General features: G+C 39.2%; 1 protein-coding gene across 7 annotated transcripts in view; it reads right to left on the reverse strand.

The window, feature by feature from the left end:
• Positions 1-885: 885 nt before the first annotated feature.
• The window catches only part of htr1d (5-hydroxytryptamine (serotonin) receptor 1D, G protein-coupled), a 107,762-nt gene continuing 89,883 nt past the window's right edge, over positions 886-18,764 (reverse strand). For all 7 annotated transcript variants that reach the window (XM_058090342.1, XM_058090341.1, XM_058090345.1 and 4 more), the window contains one exon: positions 886-4,453. In XM_058090342.1, the coding sequence (XP_057946325.1) occupies positions 2,712-3,881 (1,170 nt within the window). In that variant the 5' untranslated portion in view covers positions 3,882-4,453 and the 3' untranslated portion in view covers positions 886-2,711. The remainder of the gene's footprint in view (positions 4,454-18,764) is intronic.

The raw sequence follows: 18,764 nt of genomic DNA on the forward strand, positions 1-18,764 counted from the left end.
AAACTATGAGTTAATGTCATTGTTGCAATATGAAATGACAGCCCTAATATACTGTACATATTTGGTGTCTATTTATTCTCCGCATTATTATTATTATTATTATTTATTAATACTTATCTTCTTTTGTGTCTGTTATTATATGGGAGCCAGGCAACGACATTTCGTTGGCAATTTCACTACTGTGTTTTTGTGCAATGACAATAAAGGGAGTCTATCTATCTATCTATCTATCTATCTATCTATCTATCTATCTATCTATCTATCTATCTATCTATCTATCTATCTATCTATCTATCTATCTATCTATCTATCTATCTATCTATCTATCTATCTATCATATTGTTAGGCAGCATTAGTTGGGGAAATAAAAAGACTAAAAATATACGATTATCTAATGTTATTTAAGACAAACATTAACCCAAATATGTATTATGGTATAGTATATATTATTTTAAGTAGGCACCGTTATAATACTTTTAAAAATCACTAACAAATGCCCCTCATCTCAATAGGATGTAATATATATAATATAACAATACATGTTTATATAAATATGTGTGTGTGTGTGTATCTCTTATTTTGCTGGTATAATTAAAAACAGTTGTATACCTTAAAGTGCATTCAAAATGTAAAAACAATACTTTGTTTTTGTCAAATACCATTGCAAAATTCTGAGCAAATGGGGGGAGAAAGGGGGTAATGCCTCCCCCTTTGAGTTCCTGGCAACAACAAGGCAATCCCGAGCTTATGCCAAACACTCAACAATAGTCCCCGCGCCCAACACATGCATATATTTCCATAAACTACCTTTAACACACACATACAGGTACACACTTTTAAGTACACACTGGAGAGAGTATATATGGAGACAAACAATTGTTTAGGGTAAGTACTTTACTGTACCACAGAAACAATGAGAGCAGCAGAATACAGTACAACACAGACACGTTAGATGGCTTTCTCCCTTCTACTGGATTATGTCCAGCCTGTCTCTTCAGAGGCCACTTCATTAGGCACACTAGCATTTTCCAATGAGGTCCAATACAGAAGCAATGTAAAAAAAAATTGAACCGAGAAATGTGGAAAAATTAAATAAACTAATACATATTTCTAAATGTATTTAACATTCACACTCATAACAAGGCTTTCAAGAAATCAAGAAGTCGGGTATTTTATTTCATTTTTTAAGCTACTGCACCTATCCTGATGTGCTGTGGTGTTTTATTATTATTTTTTATTTTAAAATTAAACCTCATAGCAAGATTTTCAGAATTTAAGAACATTGTCAGAACATTTTTTTCTTTCATCTTTTTTTTAAAGCAGCTGTGCTTTTGCCTTATGTGCTCTGTTGCGTCACAATTTTTTAAAATGCTGCATTTGTGCACATCAGGTGTACTTAATAATGTGGACGATGAAAGAATACAATGAAACCTCCAAAATCCCCTGAAAGTTGTACAGTTTGGACTTTCTGGGATTTAAAAAAATGCCTCCAAAGTCAAAACTTAGGTAGTACAATTCATCATCTGCAAATCAACTGAGACTGCAGGTCAGTGAGTATATAGATAGTATAAACGTTTGCTTTTTTGTTAGTATTTTTGACGTACAACACTTCATGCCAGCGGTTTTCAATTATTTTCCGTTATGGCCATTCTCGGGTACAGAAAACTGTGACACCCCTCACCTCAACAGAGTACTGCTGAGCATCACTGCTTTACACTAATTGTAGCAATACAGATGAAACAGCACTAGGTGCCAATATTTCAAAGCAAACACTTCCTGTTGTTTCTTCATTACAAATTACAAATTCTGGTGTGTCATTTTCATTCATTCATTCATTCATTTTCTACCGCTTTTTCCACACGAGGGTTGCGGGGGGTGCTGAACCCTATCCAAGCTGTCTTCGGGCGTGAGGCGGGGAACACCCTGGACTGGTCGCCAGCCAATCACAGGGCACATATAGACAAACAACCATTCACACTCACATTCATACCTATGGACAATTTGGAGTCACCAATTAACCTAGCATGTTTTTGGAATGTGGGAGGAAACCGGAGTACCCGGAGAAAACCCACGCATGCACGGGGAGAACATGCAAACTCCACACAGAGATGGCCGAGGGTGGAATTGAACCCTGGTCTCCTAGCAGTGAGGTCTGGGCCCTAACCACTACACCACCGTGCCGCCCGTGTGTCATTTTACTTTACTTTATCTAATGTCTTTACACTTGTATGACAGTTATTGAATTTAAAATTAGAACATGGAAGTCAACCAGCATCACTGAATAGGTCATGTTTGACTTTGGAGATTCCACTGTACTTTCAATTGTCATCCTGTCTTTATGGAAGAGACTCATAAAAAGTCACAAAAGTGAAATTTCAAGTTAAATATTTTTTTGTTCAAGCTGTTGCCCCTCCCCTGACGTCCTCGGGTGCCTCACACTTGAAAAATGTCTGCATTAGATGATGGGCGTACAAGATAATATTGTGGCCTTGAGTGAATGTCCCCCTGAAATGAATAGTCTTTATAGATGAGTGCAATTGTTCTTTTTTTTTTTTTTAATTTTTCATGCAAGTCTTTGTTTTAACTGAGGTATGGCACTGAGCTGGTCCCTGTAAAAAATAAAATGTTCACAACAAGATGGAACATTTACAATAGATGAACTATTTTTTTGTTAGATTGTTCCTTAAGGTCTAGTTCTTCCCAAGCAAGTTTCAGGTGAAGCGTCTAAACTTGATGAGTTTCTGGAAGGCCTGTTTGAATTCGTCGTTGAAAGCGGTGTAGATCACCGGGTTGATGAGTGAGTTGAGGTACCCCAGCCAGGTGAAGACATCAGAAAGCACGGGGTGAAACCAGCACTCTTTGCAAATGGCCATGACCAACGTGCCCACAAAGAAGGGCAGCCAGCAGACGATGAAAGCTCCCAGTATGATGCCCAGCGTCTTGGTGGCTTTCCTCTCCCGAGCCGCGCACAAGCGCTTCCTCTCCAGCACGCTGTCTGCCAGCTTCACCTTCACACTGTTCACGAAAAGCGGCGACTCTCCGCTTCCTCCCGTGTTCCCCGTGCCCGACGAGTGCAGGTGCGCTTCCTGGTTGGAGGAGGAATTGAGAGAACACAGAGATGAGCCCGCCGAGGTCTGGATGAGCTGTGCCGTTGTGAAGCGTTTCCCGGATGACGTCGGCATCTTAAAGATGCGAGACCGAGCGGCGACGTATATCCGCCCATAGAGGATGATGAGAAGCACCGTGGGAACATAGAAAGCTCCGAAAGTGGAGTAGAGGGTGTACGAGATCTGATCTGTATTCACCAAACACTCCGTCAGCTCCTCGTGGGCTTTGGCCTGCCGCCAGAAGAGCGGAGGCATGGAAATCGATATGGAGATCACCCACACTACCGCGACCATGATTCCGGCCCGCCGCATGGTGCGGCGCTTGGAATACTCCAGCGCGTCCGTGATAGCCCAGTAACGGTCCAGGGCTATGACGCACAGGTGGAGAATGGACGCCGTGCAGAAGGTGATGTCGGACGACAACCAAATGTCGCAAACGATCTGCCCCAGCGACCAAGTTTTGCTAACTGTGTACACAATGCTAATAGGCATCACCAAAATGGACACTAACAGGTCGGTGACAGCCAGCGAGCCGATCAGGAAGTTAGCGGGTGTGTGGAGCTTCCTGGTGAGGAAAATGGTGGCAATGACAAAGGCGTTGGACAGCACCGTGGCAAAAGTGACAAGGCCCAGGACCACGGACAGCGAAATCTGTAGACCCAGAAGTGTGGCCCCGGTCCAGTAGGGGGTCGTCGTCGGTTCGGGAATCTCTGTGACGTTGCTGGTGAAGTAGTCCAGCGAGCTGTTGTCCACCTCCATCTTGTTTGTGATCATCTACAGCTTCAGCAGAGCCTCATCAGTGACATGCACCCAGGATACAAGCCTTGTACTGGGATGGAGTTATTATTGCATGGATCAACAGCTGGGGTGTTATTCCCCTTCAATCCCCAGGTCTTGTTTTGCAGCATCTTCTTCATATCAACAATCTAATCCCATCATTTCGGTTCCGAGCTAATGGTGCTGTAATTGAAGCCGACTTATTTGTCCATTTCAGTTTTCGAGCATCGATCGGGCCCCCGCTTGTACAGGGAGATGAATCCTAATTTGTATTCAGTTTATGTCAGACAGGCACTTTTGTTCCTCTTCTCTCCACTCCTCTTATCTCATCTCCAAGCAGCAACAACACCTCGAAACCAAACCTTCATATCTAGTAAACGCTTTAATGGGCTCCAGTGTTCCAATAAGGCACGGCGCAGGAAGGTGATGATGACGGCAGATACACGGGTGGGCTTGTTTTCTCAGCGGTATCACTTCTGGAGTCCACGTGGGGCCTGTCTGTCACGGTTAGCTGATCCAGCTTGGGAGGTCAGTCAATGCTTGGTCCATGGATCTGGGTGATGCATCTTCTGCACAAACAAGAAAAACATTTATTCACTGAAAACCTTCCTTATTCATATACACACACACACACATCACATGACCACCCTTGACCTGTAAAAATGCATCATTGTGACTCAAAGCCCACACACCCCTTTTAATACATTTACTCTCTTCACAGCCAGTGTATGCTTACTTCCTCTCAACCAGTTTGTTTACATCATCATATATTACCATAGCATCAACACAAACACACAACATTTATTACAACAAACATGAATCAAGAGTGAGTGTTTATCCACAACACAGTTTGTACTTATTTTTTATCACATTTGTATTTAGTGGGTCGGCACGGCGGTCGAATGGTTAGCGCGCAGACCTCACAGCTAGGAGACCGGGGTTTAATTCCAACCTCGGCCATCTCTGTGTGGAGTTTGCATGTTCTCCCCGTGCATGCGTGGGTTTTCTCCGGGTACTCCGGTTTCCTCCCACATTCCAAAAACATGCTAGGTTAATTGGTGACTCCAAATTGTCCATAGGTATGAATGTGAGTGTCAATGGTTGTTTGTCTATATGTGCCCTGTTACTGGCTGGCCCCTGTGACAAAAAAGCAGTAGAAGATTAATGAATGAATGAATGAATTTGTATTTAGTGGAAATTAAATACGATTTACGATACACCATGATCACGGCCGGTTCCGTTTTAAGGTCAGAGTTTGGTTATTTTTCAGAACGGTCAAGGAAAAAAAAACTGCTTAATCGGGGTGTCATGACACACTCAGTTCACAAGACGAGGAGATCCACGAGATTGAGTCTATGAAGGCCAGACCAGATGTTTTCATGATTATGACAACATACTGCAATCTACTAATTTCATTTCTACTACTTCATCTTACATTGCTTCTCAAGCGGCTAGACTATTCAGCACTGTGTGTATGCTAGCTGCCCCGCCTCCACCCACCGAGACAGACTGACAACTCCACTCACTGCACTCATGCCATTGTTCTGAGGAAGGTACTGAAAGCAACAATGCAACCAGTCAACTCACTCCCTGCCTGTTTGGAGGCGGGAGGCAAGGAAAATAAAGCCAAATCAATATTATGGATGTCTGACAAATTCATTCATTCATTCATTCATTTTCTACCGCTTTTTCCTCACGAGGGTCGCGGGGGGTGCTGGAGTCTATCCCAGCTGTCTTTGGGCGAGAGGCGGGGTACATCCTGGACTGGTCGCCAGCCAATCACAGGGCACATATAGACAAACAACCATTCACACTCGCATTCATACATATGGACAATTTGGAGTCGCCAATTAACCTAGCATGTTTTTGGAATGTGGGAGGAAACCCACGCATGCACAGGGAGAACATGCAAACTCCACACAGAGATGGCCGAGGGTGGAATTGAACCCTGGTCTCCTAGCTGTGAGGTCTGCGCGCTAACCACTCGACCGCCGTGCTGCCAGCCTGACAAATTATCAAGTTTTAATTTATTTTGTGATTATTTCTGAATGAGAAATCTCGTCATGTCCCAAGATCTTGTGATACAAGATCAGCTGACACCCCAACAGCTTTAATGACTTTTAAAATGAAACACAAAAAAATGCTAAATATGAAGAGGTAATTCTCCAATTAAAAAAAAATATAAATAAAAATCTTGGTTTAAAGGATTAGGTTTTTTTTTGTCCAAAAATATTTCCAAAAATAAGTCATGAAATAAATAAGTCTGACTAGTTTGTCTCGGGTTATTGTGCCTTGACGATACAGATCTTAGCATATATCACAATATTTTGAGAATTTTTCACAATACTACAATATAAATAGTACGATCTCGCTATATAATGAAATATACTTGTCTCAAATTGTAAAGCAAATTAATTTATTGGTAACAAACTGGCTAACTTTTCTAATGAGACGTCAGTCTCTGCACACATTGCTACTAAATATTCAACCAACTGTAATGCCTGCGCTTGTGAGGAAGATGTAGTCACCCATGCAATTCCAACTGCACATGTAGATATTCATTATGACACTCCCATTTCGTTTCCGCAGTAATGGCACTTTAACTTTGAAGGTCGCTAGTGTGAATAATAAACAGGCTTCCTGTATTTTTTCACTCAGAACCTGAATGTCGTCATTGGGCATTGTAAAACGCTCCTCACATTAAAGAGGTGAAGATCTACTCTACCGGTGTTCATCGCCATTTCAACCTGTTTAGTTCCGCATGAGGCGTGATAGTAATTTTGTACCATGATTGAACAGTCCGCCGAGTAAATACTTCCCCACATGAACGTTCCTTCTCCTCACTATGACAGCATTTCAAACATTTTATGTATCATTAATACCAAGTCATTTGAAGAATCTATACCAGTATACAAAAATGATGACCCAGCCCAAATTGTGTCAATTGTGTTCCTCACCAAACATTACCAACAATACCATCCATGTAGAATATGATATATATCATCACAGCTTATTTCAATACATCTTTTAAAAGCCTTATATTTGTATTGTACTTCATTTAGCCATGTTTATGCTTTAAAATGATTAATTTAAGCAAAGAAATGTTACATTTGTATTCATATTTAGTACTAATAGGCCTCTTTCAACCACAAAGCAGCATGATTTATTAATATTTTTTTACACAAACATGAAAAAGAATAAGAAACTCTATCACACCACTGTAATTGTTACATACCAGTGGTCTCTTTAGCAGTAACATTTCTTGGTTGTCCACTAAATTGACCAATTATTTACTCTGCGCAAGCAGACAGCATCATTTAATGCATGTCATAGGTACATCACATAGGTATCAAAACAAGTCAATTCTGCATCGTATTTTGAGATTTGAAAGACCAGCATTTTTAGCATCATAATCAGCATTTGAATTGTCATACTCTTTTTAGAATACATGTACAGTCATGTGATGTTTATTTTTAATAATATGTTGTCAAATAAGTATAATAATGCATGTCTTTAATGAATTCCCTGTGTGTTTTCAAGCTTGTGTGGAGTTTGATTTGTGCAAGCTGCTCATACTTTAAGAACCTTGCGTTTTTGAACGACTTCGAGAGAGGTCGTCCAAATGGTTTTGTAGCGTCTTTCTTAACCATTGGGAGAGGTCAAGTCATCAGATAAGAACACACACTTCAAGAACACACAATTCTTGAAGTACCTCTTGAAAAAAATAGAGTGAAGCTGCTAAATTTGAAGTGCAATGGTGATGGTTTACTTCAAAACATGACAGAAGTATTATGATTAAGCATTATGCTCGTCGTCATAATTTAGCCACATTATTGTCTAAGATGTAGGATTCTAAGCACATGGAATTCATGGTATTTACAGAGTAGACTCAAGGGAGTTACATTTTCAGTCCCTCACTAAGGCCTTGTCCACACATAGCAGGGTATTTTTAAAACCGCATATTTTCCCCTCAGCACGCAGACCTCACAGCTAGGAAACGAAGGTTCAATTCCACCCTCGGCCATCTCTGTGTGGAGTTTGCATGTTCTCCCCGTGCATGCGTGGGTTTTCTCCGGGTACTCTGGTTTCCTCCCACATTCCAAAAACATGCTAGGTTAATTGGTGACTCCAAATTGTCCATAGGTATGAATGTGAGTGTGAATGGTTGTTTGTCTATATGTGCCCTGTGATTGGCTGGCCACCAGTCCAGGGTGTACCCTGCCTCTCACCCGAAGACAGCTGGGATAGGCTCCAGCACCCCCGCGACCCTCGTGAGGATAAGCGGTAGAAAATGAATGAATGAATGAATGAATATTTTCCCCTCTCCATTTATGAAAAAAATGGTGTCCACACAACCTCGTATTTGAAAAAAATGAATCCACACATAACCGTATAAATGCATTGGGAACAACAGTCATAAGCCTGCCACACTTGTAGGTGGCAGTAGTTCCTAAATTTCTATCCAATCAGAATCATTCTCTGTCATCACTTTCGAAAACATAAAACACAACTGATTGGTGTGGACTAACAAGGAGGCAGAATTATTTCTAAATGTTGTTTTAGAACACAAAGTCAACAAGACGCAAGAAAATGTTGATTAGGAATCTTGCTAAAGCAAATCAGCGTCGGAGCCTGCTCCAAGGAGGACACCTCAGACCTGAAATTGTTATCTGAGCAAAAATGGCCGACCTCAAAGTGTTTCTTCACCTTTGCTCTGTAAAGTGAAGCAATATTTGGGCTTGCAAATGCAAGCAAAAAGCGCTTTAAAAATAGTCACATCCAACACAGTTCTGAGGGCATCTATCTTGTTTGTGATATAAACACAGGTTGAGTGTGATACATCACAGCATATGTTGTCGCAGGGGAACATAAAACTCCGGTTATTGGCGTCCATACCGAAACACATAACCGGGTTTTTTCTCCAAATCCAAACCTTCGTTTTTAGTGTCAGATAACTGCAGGCTTGTGTGGATGATAGGCCAAATTGTTTGATGAGATACCCGCCTACGTGTGGACAGGGTCTGAGACTAGACCAGAGTATCTTGAGGTATGTTCAAATAATAATGTTGGCTATTACATGAACTTAATTTAGCATGTCATATACACTCAAATTTTATTTATTTATTTTATTCAGCAAATTATATATATATTAAGTTACTGCTACTTAATTATAATAACAATGCACACAGCTTTTTAAGTAGACAACAAATTCAACTACTTTGAATAAAATTATTAAGTCAGTTGACTTAACATATTTTTTGGAGTTACAAACTTAAAAACTTTATTATTCTTATTATTCTTTTTTATTTAAAAACAATTATTCAGTAAGCATTACTTAAAATAAGCTTTGAGTGAAGAGGAAAAGGTAATTCGTGCAATGCAATATTGTTTGTTGGTTCAAAGCAATTTCAAATTAAGTTGTCATAACTAAGAAAGACTAATGGAAATTGTTGCGTTGATTTTTTTTGTTGAGGCTAAACATTTATTTTTTCAGTGTATGGTCCCGTGTCTTTTAGTTTCTTTTTATTTTAATTGGTTTTATTTTTTATACTTTTATTGCTTTGCTACTTGTTTTTAATATTTTAATAGTTCAATTTTAATTTTTAATTTTTTTAATTTTTAGTTTAATAATAATTTAATTTTAATCTATTTTACTATTTTATTTCTTACATGATCTTTTAGTTTTGGATTATTAATTTTTATTTTACTAGTCTGTGCAGCACTTTGGAAACTGTTTATAAAATGTGCTATATAAATAAAGTGGATTGGAAGTTGCAGTTTTCTTTTACATTTTTATTAATAACCACATTTAACTTATTACATGGCATTTGATCAGCATCCCAAACCGTCTTTAAGGTTCTACCCTATTCCACCTTGATCAGCATGTGTGACAGATGTCTGCATGTTGTATCTGTTTACACATCAGTCAAACAAAGAGCTTATCTCCTTGTGGTCTGGTTTACACGACAATAAGATAATGACGCTCGTAATGAATGGAGGAGAGGAAAAGATTTCCAATCAAGAACAGGCCCTGCCCAAATTGGGCTGCATACAGTTCACGTGGAATATATTAGTACTTCCATCTGGCTTACAAAATTGAATGAAAGAGGGCACAGCCCAAATCAGAAAGCTTGAACAACTACCAAGATAAAATAAATCATAATGTACACTATATACCATACGTCACACTCCATTCAGAAGAAATCCACTTCGCTCTTCTTTTCAGACTTGGCCCAAATCCCGCCAGATGCTGTACAGAAATGTTAGTGCAGCATGGGGCCAACCCACATATTACCCTCCGAACCTGGCAGAGCCTGCAAACACAGGCGGGGCCTGCTGGAAGGAGGATAATTGATTTAACTCAGGGGAGAGTGTCTGTCAGCGCATGTCTGCCGTTTACTCAAGCGTGTGCTCAACGGTTGCCGGGGAGGTTTGTAATAAGTGTGTGTGTGCAAGGAGAGCACGTCAAGGAAAGACAATTGATACTGACATTTGAACAAATGGATGAGGACTTAATGGGAGCCGAGGGACTCTAACAATTAACACTGAGGTAATAGCAAACGATTACCAATAGGTGAGTAATAAACAGAATAACAGAAGCAATATGTTATCACAAGACAAAGATCGTCCATGTGACAGGAGCACGTTTATACAGTTTTTACGGGTGAGTGGTGAGCGCACAGGCCTCACAGCTAGGAGACCCAAGTTCGATTCCACCCTCGGAGTTTGCCCCGTGCATGCGTGGGTTTCCTCCCACATTCCAAAAACATGCTAGGTTAATTGGCGACTCCAAATTGTCCATAGGTATGAATGTGAGTGTGAATGGTTGTTTGTCTATACATATGTGCTCTGTGATTGGCTGGCCACCAGTCCAGGGTGTACCCTGCCTCTCGCCTGAAGACGGCTGAGATAGGCTCCAGCACCCCCGTGACCCTCATGAGGATAAGCAGTAGAAAATGAATGAATATTATATATTCATTCATATATATATATTATATATACACAATATTATTTGGTTCCAGAAGCAAAGTACCCAAAGTAGTATTCCTTATTTATAAATGGATTTTTTTTTCATTGTTTTCCAAGAAAACTTGTTAACAAAATTCTAAATAGGGTTAACATAATTAGAGCCCTCTAGATGTGAACTAACACCCCTAAAGTCACATTAACACTTGTATTACCAAATGTAGTAGACTTAATAAGAGTAAATAAGACATTTTATACATACATAAATAAGACTCATGCTCATGTGCGTTGATATGGACGCTTTAACATAAGCCCGTGCTTTTTTAGTGATTTTTATTTTTATAGTGCTAGTTGTGAAATAATTCAGACCTAACAATAGTAGCAATAAAAAAAAAATAACAACATTGGGCACTTATATCCAATGAAAACCACCCAGAACCAAAAAAATCACATAACTCATGTTAATACAGTAAGACTCCAGCATATATATATATATATATATATATATATATATATATATATATATATATATATATGAACATATCCTTTTATGTGCTTCTTTTTCCACTTGTTTGACAACAAAAACACTCATGTTCAAAAGAATGAGACGTGGCGCTTTCATCAGTTAAACCGATGCTTGACCGATGCTTGTTAAAATATCACTTCAAAAGCTTTGCCTGTACGGCTAATAAAGGTTTTGTTGAAACAGATTATTTCATTATTTCCTATGGGAATCAGGTGACCTACATTGACAGGCTGAAAAAATAAGGTAAAAAAAAAAAAAATTGTTGGCAAGGTCATTTCGTCAGCGCTTCTTGCCAAACTCAAAGCTGGAAGCATTGGAAGACTGTATGAAACACAGCCAAGAAAAAGGTTATACAAAATCACTATTTTTTTTAGCTGCAAGCCAAGCTTTAAAGCATTGCTTTATGAGCCACAGCCACCAGATGCCCACCTTTTTTTTTTTTTTTTTTTTTTTTTACATTCCATTCCTGGCAAGTGTCACGTCCCCCCGTATGACTTTGCAACAGAAAATAACATTGCATTGTTTGGCTCAGTACTCATTCAAAAGCTAAATAATAGATGTGTGGAAGAATGAAAGCATGAGATATAGAATGGTAGAATTGTCTCAAGCCTTAAGACAACTTCAGAACTTTGGTGCATCAAAGTGCAGCCTAAAGGTTAAACATACAAACAGACTGTTGAAAGTTAGCATATTTTCATCTCCTTTAGCGAGACGCTACTGTAAAGCTCACAGTGCAAAACAATACTTGCAATCTTCTAGGAATGGCATGAAAAATGATGTAATCTAGTTTTTTTTTAATGAGCCAGGGGGCTTTTTGGTATGAGTGTTGTTTGCAGGTGCCCGGGAGTGCATTGAGTAGGTGTTCTTCTTGGGATGCGTGGGTGTGCACGTGCATGCACCATCTGCACCACCCTCCAACTATCCACCTACGCACACATGCAAATGCAGCATAAGAAAAAATTGGATTTTTTTTGTACTTTTTTGTAGACACTTAAAAGCACTCATGTGTACTTGTGGTACAAGGCAGGGGTTTCTGCATTTTTGACTACATCAAATTTTATGTAAATTCATTAATTTTGCAAATATGGGCTTATATTTTATTAAAAAAATAATATACAGCGGGGAAAATAAGTATTGAACACGTCAACATTTCTCTCAAAAAACATATTTCTAATCAAGCTATTGACATGAAATTTTCACCAGATGTCGGCATCAACCCAAGTAATGCACACATACAAAGAAATCCAAACATTTATGTTCATAAATTAAGTTATGTGTAATAAAGTGAAATGGCACAGGGAATAAGTATTGAACACGCGTACTGAAATTTATTTAATACTTAGTGCAAAAACCTTTGTTGGTGATTACAGCCTCAAGACGCCTCCTGTATGGAGAAACCAGTCGAATACATTGCTCAGGTGTGATTTTGGCCCATTCATCCACACAAACTGCCTTCAAATCTTCAAGGTTCCGGGGGTCTCTTCTGTGAACCCGGATCTTCAGTTCTTTCCAAAGATTTTCAATTGGATTCAAGTCTGGTGATTGACTGGGCCATTCTAGCAGCTTTATTTTCTTTTTCTTCAACCAGTTGAGTGTTACCTTGGCTGTGTGCTTGGGATCGTTGTCTTGCTGAAAGATCCACCCTCTTTTCATCTTCAGCAGCCTGGCAGATGACAGCAGATTCTGATCAAGAATGTCTCGATACTTTTCTCCAGTCATTATTCCTTCAATGATATGAAGTCTACCAGTACCACATGCTGAAAAACAGCCCCACGCCATGATGCTCCCACCTCCAAACTTGACTGTTGGTATGGTGTTTTGGGGGTGATGTGCAGTGCCATTTTTCCTCCAAACATGTTGTGTCTTATGACATCCGAAGAGTTCAATTTTGGTCTCATCTGACCAGAGTATGTTCTCCCAGAATGTCATGGGTTTATCCAAATGTTGTGTTGCAAACTCCAAACGAGCTTCAACATGCTTCCTCTTCAAAAATGGAGTCTTGCGTGGTGTGCGTGCATGGAGGCCATGGCGGTTGAGTGCATTACTTATTGTTTTCTTTGAAACAACGGTACCTGCTGATTCCAGGTCTTTCTGAAGCTCTCCACGAGTGGTCCTGGGCTGTTGGAGAACCCTTCTGATGATTGTTTTGACTCCTCTGTCTGAAATCTTGCGAGGAGCACCTGGCCGTGGCTGGTTTATGGTAATGCCGTGTTCTTTCCACTTCCGGATGATGGCCCCAATGGTACTCACTGGAACTTTCAGAAGTTTAGAAATGCGCCTGTAACCAATGCCTTCAGTGTGTTTTGCAACAATAAGGCTGCGTAGGTCTTTGGACAGCTCTTTGCTTTTACCCATCATGCAATGCTTCTTGTCTAACACCTTGCTGGTGAGAAACCTTTTTAAAAGGCATTAATCAGGACTAAACGGGCTGATATTACTTTGCACTAATAGGGGACAGGTTAACCTTCTAAATACTGACAAACTCCAGCTGCTTTCTTGGCTTTCCAGACCTTTTTACCCCTCCTTTTCTTCATGTGTTCAATACTTATTCCCTGTGCCATTTCACTTTATTACACATAACTTAATTTATGAACATAAATGTTTGGATTTCTTTGTATGTGTGCATTACTTGGGTTGATGCCGACATCTGGTGAAAATTTCATGTCAATAGCTCGATTAGAAATATGTTTTTTGAGAGAAATGTTGACGTGTTCAATACTTATTTTCCCCGCTGTAGCTAGAATCACAAATCACAAAGATTTTGTATGTTTGTTGCGAGCAGCGACCCGCACTTTGTTTGACGGTCCTTGAACGCACCAAAAAAGATTGGGGATCACTGAGTCTAATACAGTTGGTGCTCAAATGGTGGGTCACAATCCAAATGTGGGACATGTTCTGAGCGGTTTGAAGAGTTCAAGTCAAAAATGTAATGTTGGCCTTTTATGTTGAAAATCATTTTATTTTGAAAGCTGGGGTAGGCTCCAACATGCTCCCGCGACCTAGTGAGGATAAGCGGCATAGAAAATGGATGGACGGAAGTAATATGTAGTATTCAGGTCACTATATTACCTTACATTACATTACCTTAACACCACATGTAGTCAGCTGTGCCGTGTGGAAGTGGTAAGTTTTAAGTTTAGATGAAATACATTCGAAGTTAACTAAATCACTAGCTTGTTAGCTCGCTAGCTCATGGCCATGTGCAAAGAGTTGTAATGCAAACAATGAATAATAAGAGTGTAAAGGTGACTACATAACATGGCTGTTATTTCATGTCTACAGGATTCTAATGATCCCCGCAACCCGAAAGAGGATAAGCGGCATAGAAAACGGATGAATGAAAGGCGCTAATAATGTTGAAAAAAAAATTTAAATTTAAAAAGTAAAACAGATGTTCTATAGTTTAACTCCAAAAATATTCAATTGATTTTAAATTATTTATTCAATTTAATTTTTATTTATTATTATTATTTATTTTATTGGTAGTTTTGCACCATAAAATAATGAGCTTGACAGCAACGGCAAGTAAAATGTACTTAAAGTATATGCTCAAACCTGTTCTGGATGACTTTTACTGGAGTATAATAGTATTTGCATAAAACTGATTTAAATGCAACTCCCTGACATCGTATTTCTTGTGTTCTTAAAATAATCCCCGGCAATGAAAACTGTCCGCCTGCTGCAGAGACAATGTTGCATATTTTTACAATACACCACTGGACATGTCATACATTCCCTGCGATACTGTATGGACATGACCCTTAGAAAGTGGAGCAGGCCCACTACAGATCTAGGACACCTGAGGGGCCCCTCATTAAAACTGAGACAATAGCATGGAACTGACACACACATACATACACACACACACGTATGCACACGTACAGGACATAATACGTTTCTGGTGTACATGTTCGAAAAAGTATTATAATAAATATCAAATTATACCTTCACTTTTTTAACAATATGACAAAACATGCCTTGTACAGTATTTATTTGTTAAAAAGTATACACTGTAGTTCTATTTAATAATTCAAATATAGTGCTAGAGTTGCAAATGTGCATGTCACATGTATGCAAAATGTGCATACATGTGACATGCATATGCTGTGTACTGATCCTTGCAACATTGGGCCTCTCCATTAAAGTTAAGGCATGCTTGTGTAATAATCATGCCATCTAATTGGCATTAACAATATTTGAAAATCAATAAAATAGTCACATGGGTTTCTAGGGGAAAAAAGTAATCGTGTCGTTCTTGATGAGCCATGAAGTGAATCATTTTAAAAATGAATCATTACAGCACTAATGGACTGGATACTGTATCTTTTAAAACCAGAAGGGATTTTGCACAGATTAAAAAAAAAAAACCCAACAGCCCTTGAACTTTTTTATAGAGCTACATAATAGATTTTGTGCATGGTTGAGCTCTAGCCGTCTCTTGAGTTCTATAAATTGTTAATGGTTGCACTCCGAGACCAAACAGTTAAGACCAGCCACGTAATTAAATGTATCAAGTGTGGATCAAATCCCAAATGTGTGTTTGATACCCACTCAACCGCTTTCTAATGGCTGTGTCAGAAAGCCATCAAGGTAAACTTCTCTTAACAACCTCCTGCATTCATACAATAATAACACCCCCCCACCCATGACACATCCAAAATTCCATCCACCCTAGTTTCTATTCGATATTATGCTCCACTCCTGGGTTGGAATCGTCTCAAGGAAGCAAAGCAATCCAGAAAATTGGGGGAAGGGGCCCCGCTGTATCAGAGGTAATCCCATTGGATTTAGAGTCGGGATTATACGCAAGGATTTAGACTGAGAAATCACTTTCTTTCTCCTCTCTCACCACTTTCCAATTTGGAATTGGATCTACTCTACTGCACTGACTGCCGTTTTGGTCCTATTGTACTTCACTATACTGTCTTCCGTAAAATGTGTACAGTCGTAGTATTCTGGTCACTATGTTACCTTACATTACATTACCCTAACACCGCATGTAGTCAGCTGTGCCGTGTGGAAGTGGTAAGTTTTTGCCTTTTTAAGTTTAGATGAAATACATTCAAAGTTAACTGGCTAAATCACTAGCTTGGATCTACTCTACTGCACTGACTGCCGTTTTGGTCCTACTGTACCTCACTATACTGTCTTCTGTAAAATGTGTACAGTCGTAGTATTCTGGTCACTATGTTACCTTACATTACATTACAATAACACCGCATGTTTTGGTCGCTCCTTGTTTTTTGCGGTTCAAACATCATTCCGTCACTCGAATTTAATTAGTTAGTAAATGACTTCTGTTTGAATGGCGACCAATGAATCAGTCACCAAACTACTGTGGAGCAGCTGAGAAATATCATTTATTTATTATTTTGGTAATGGTAATGGTTTGATTTCATTTGAACATGCATCAGATTACAATTAAATGCATCCCATAATCAGTTCACAGTTCCACATGTCCAAAAGGAGTAGGAAGAAGCAAAGCTTATTAAATCCTACCCCTCCATCTGGTACTCAGTAACTGTTGCATTTGTTCACTTCATGCCTTTCTAATATAATTAAAGTTTTTTTTAATTAATTAATTTATTATTTTTATTAATTCATTCATTCATTCATTTTCTACCGCTTTTTCCTCACGAGGGTCGCGGGGGTGCTGGAGCCTATCCCAGCTGTCTTCAGGCGAGAGGCGGGGTACACCCTGGACTGGTCGCCAGCCAATCACAGGGCACATATAGACAAACAACCATTCACACTCACATTCATACCTATGGACAATTTGGAGTCGCCAATTAACCTAGCATGTTTTTGGAATGTGGGAGGAAACCGGAGTACCCGGAGAAAACCCACGCATGCACGGGGAGAACATGCAAACTCCACACAGAGATGGCCGAGGGTGGTATTTTTTTAATATATTGTTTTTTGTTTTTTTTTACATAATTAATTTTTTTGGTTGAGAGAATATTTTTACGAAAACGTGTCTTAAAAAGGTTTGAGAAAAATATAGTGTGCCATAGGAAATGTATTATATATATATTATTATCCCTCATCTCTTATTGGGGTTAGTGTCATGCCCTGCCTGACTGCTTGTTGACAGTTGTCTTATTTCTCAGTTGAGGTTTTACAATATAAAGCTTTTGCCTTCATACAGTTCTATAGCACTTACTTCCCTGATTACGCGCTACTTGAATTTGGCCGTATTTAGTTCAGCCTGTGGCGTTACCCTTCGTTGGGGCAATGTCAATGTCGTGCCATCTGTGTGTGTTCTGGCTACATGCCTCTGCGAGATTGCTTTTTTCTGCTCTGCAGTTATTATAATTAAAACAGTTTTATCTTCACTGGGTTCCTGTCTCTGCATCTTGGGGTCATCGCCACACCAGATTGTGACAGGTAGTCTGTCTTTTGGAATAAGACATATATACATAGTATATAGTAATGTCTGTGACTTCTTGTATGCGCCTTCAAGTAGCAGGGCCTGCAGAGTGACATGTGTGATGTCAGCTCTTTCTTTCTTTTCTTAATTTATTTCAGACATGCATACTATGTTACATTATTCTTTCTCACATATACACTTACAATACAATACACTTACAATATCTCTCTCTCTCTCTCTCTCTCTCTCTCTCTCTCTCTCTCTCTCTATATATATATATATATATATATATATACATACACACATATATTCATACATATACATATACATACACACATATCTACATATATATATATATATATATATATATATATATATATATATATATATATATATACATATATATATATACATACATGCATACACACAACACCTCATTACTACACATGTCTGAAAAGGAGCAGGAAGAAGCAAAGCTTATTAAATCCTACCCCTTCTCCACGCCATAGCAGTTACCAATTCAATAAGTAGAGTTGACTGTGTTTAGCTGAGTGTTAGCAGTGTGAAGAGTGCTTGACTGGCGTGAGTTGTGGCTGACAGCAGCTCCTGTGTGCATGTTCACTGCATGTGTACTCTGCTTGTTAATAAAGCCATTAAAGTGCATCAGAGTCTCTCCTTAACCACAAACAGTGGCAATTTGGTTAAATATGTTAAAACAATGAATAAAATAATGTAGTTGAGTTAGTGTTACTATTTCTTGTCAGCGGTGTGCTGAAACAGAAGGTTCTCTTGTATTTATTCAGTTCTGGACGCCGTCAGGTCCGCTGCATTTCGGTAATGTTTATTTTCAACTGTAATGTTCCCGCATGTGTCTTTTTATGTTTACTTTGAGTCTGCATTGCTTCACTTATTCACCTTGTGTGTTATGATTACCGCTGTGACAGATGACAACACCCGGCAGCATAGAAAAGCGTTGTTATGCTTCTTTATTAGAGCCACTTCTATGTACTGTACGTTG

The sequence above is a fragment of the Doryrhamphus excisus genome, chromosome 13, assembly GCF_030265055.1.
Source record: "Doryrhamphus excisus isolate RoL2022-K1 chromosome 13, RoL_Dexc_1.0, whole genome shotgun sequence".
Lineage (NCBI taxonomy): Eukaryota > Metazoa > Chordata > Actinopteri > Syngnathiformes > Syngnathidae > Doryrhamphus > Doryrhamphus excisus.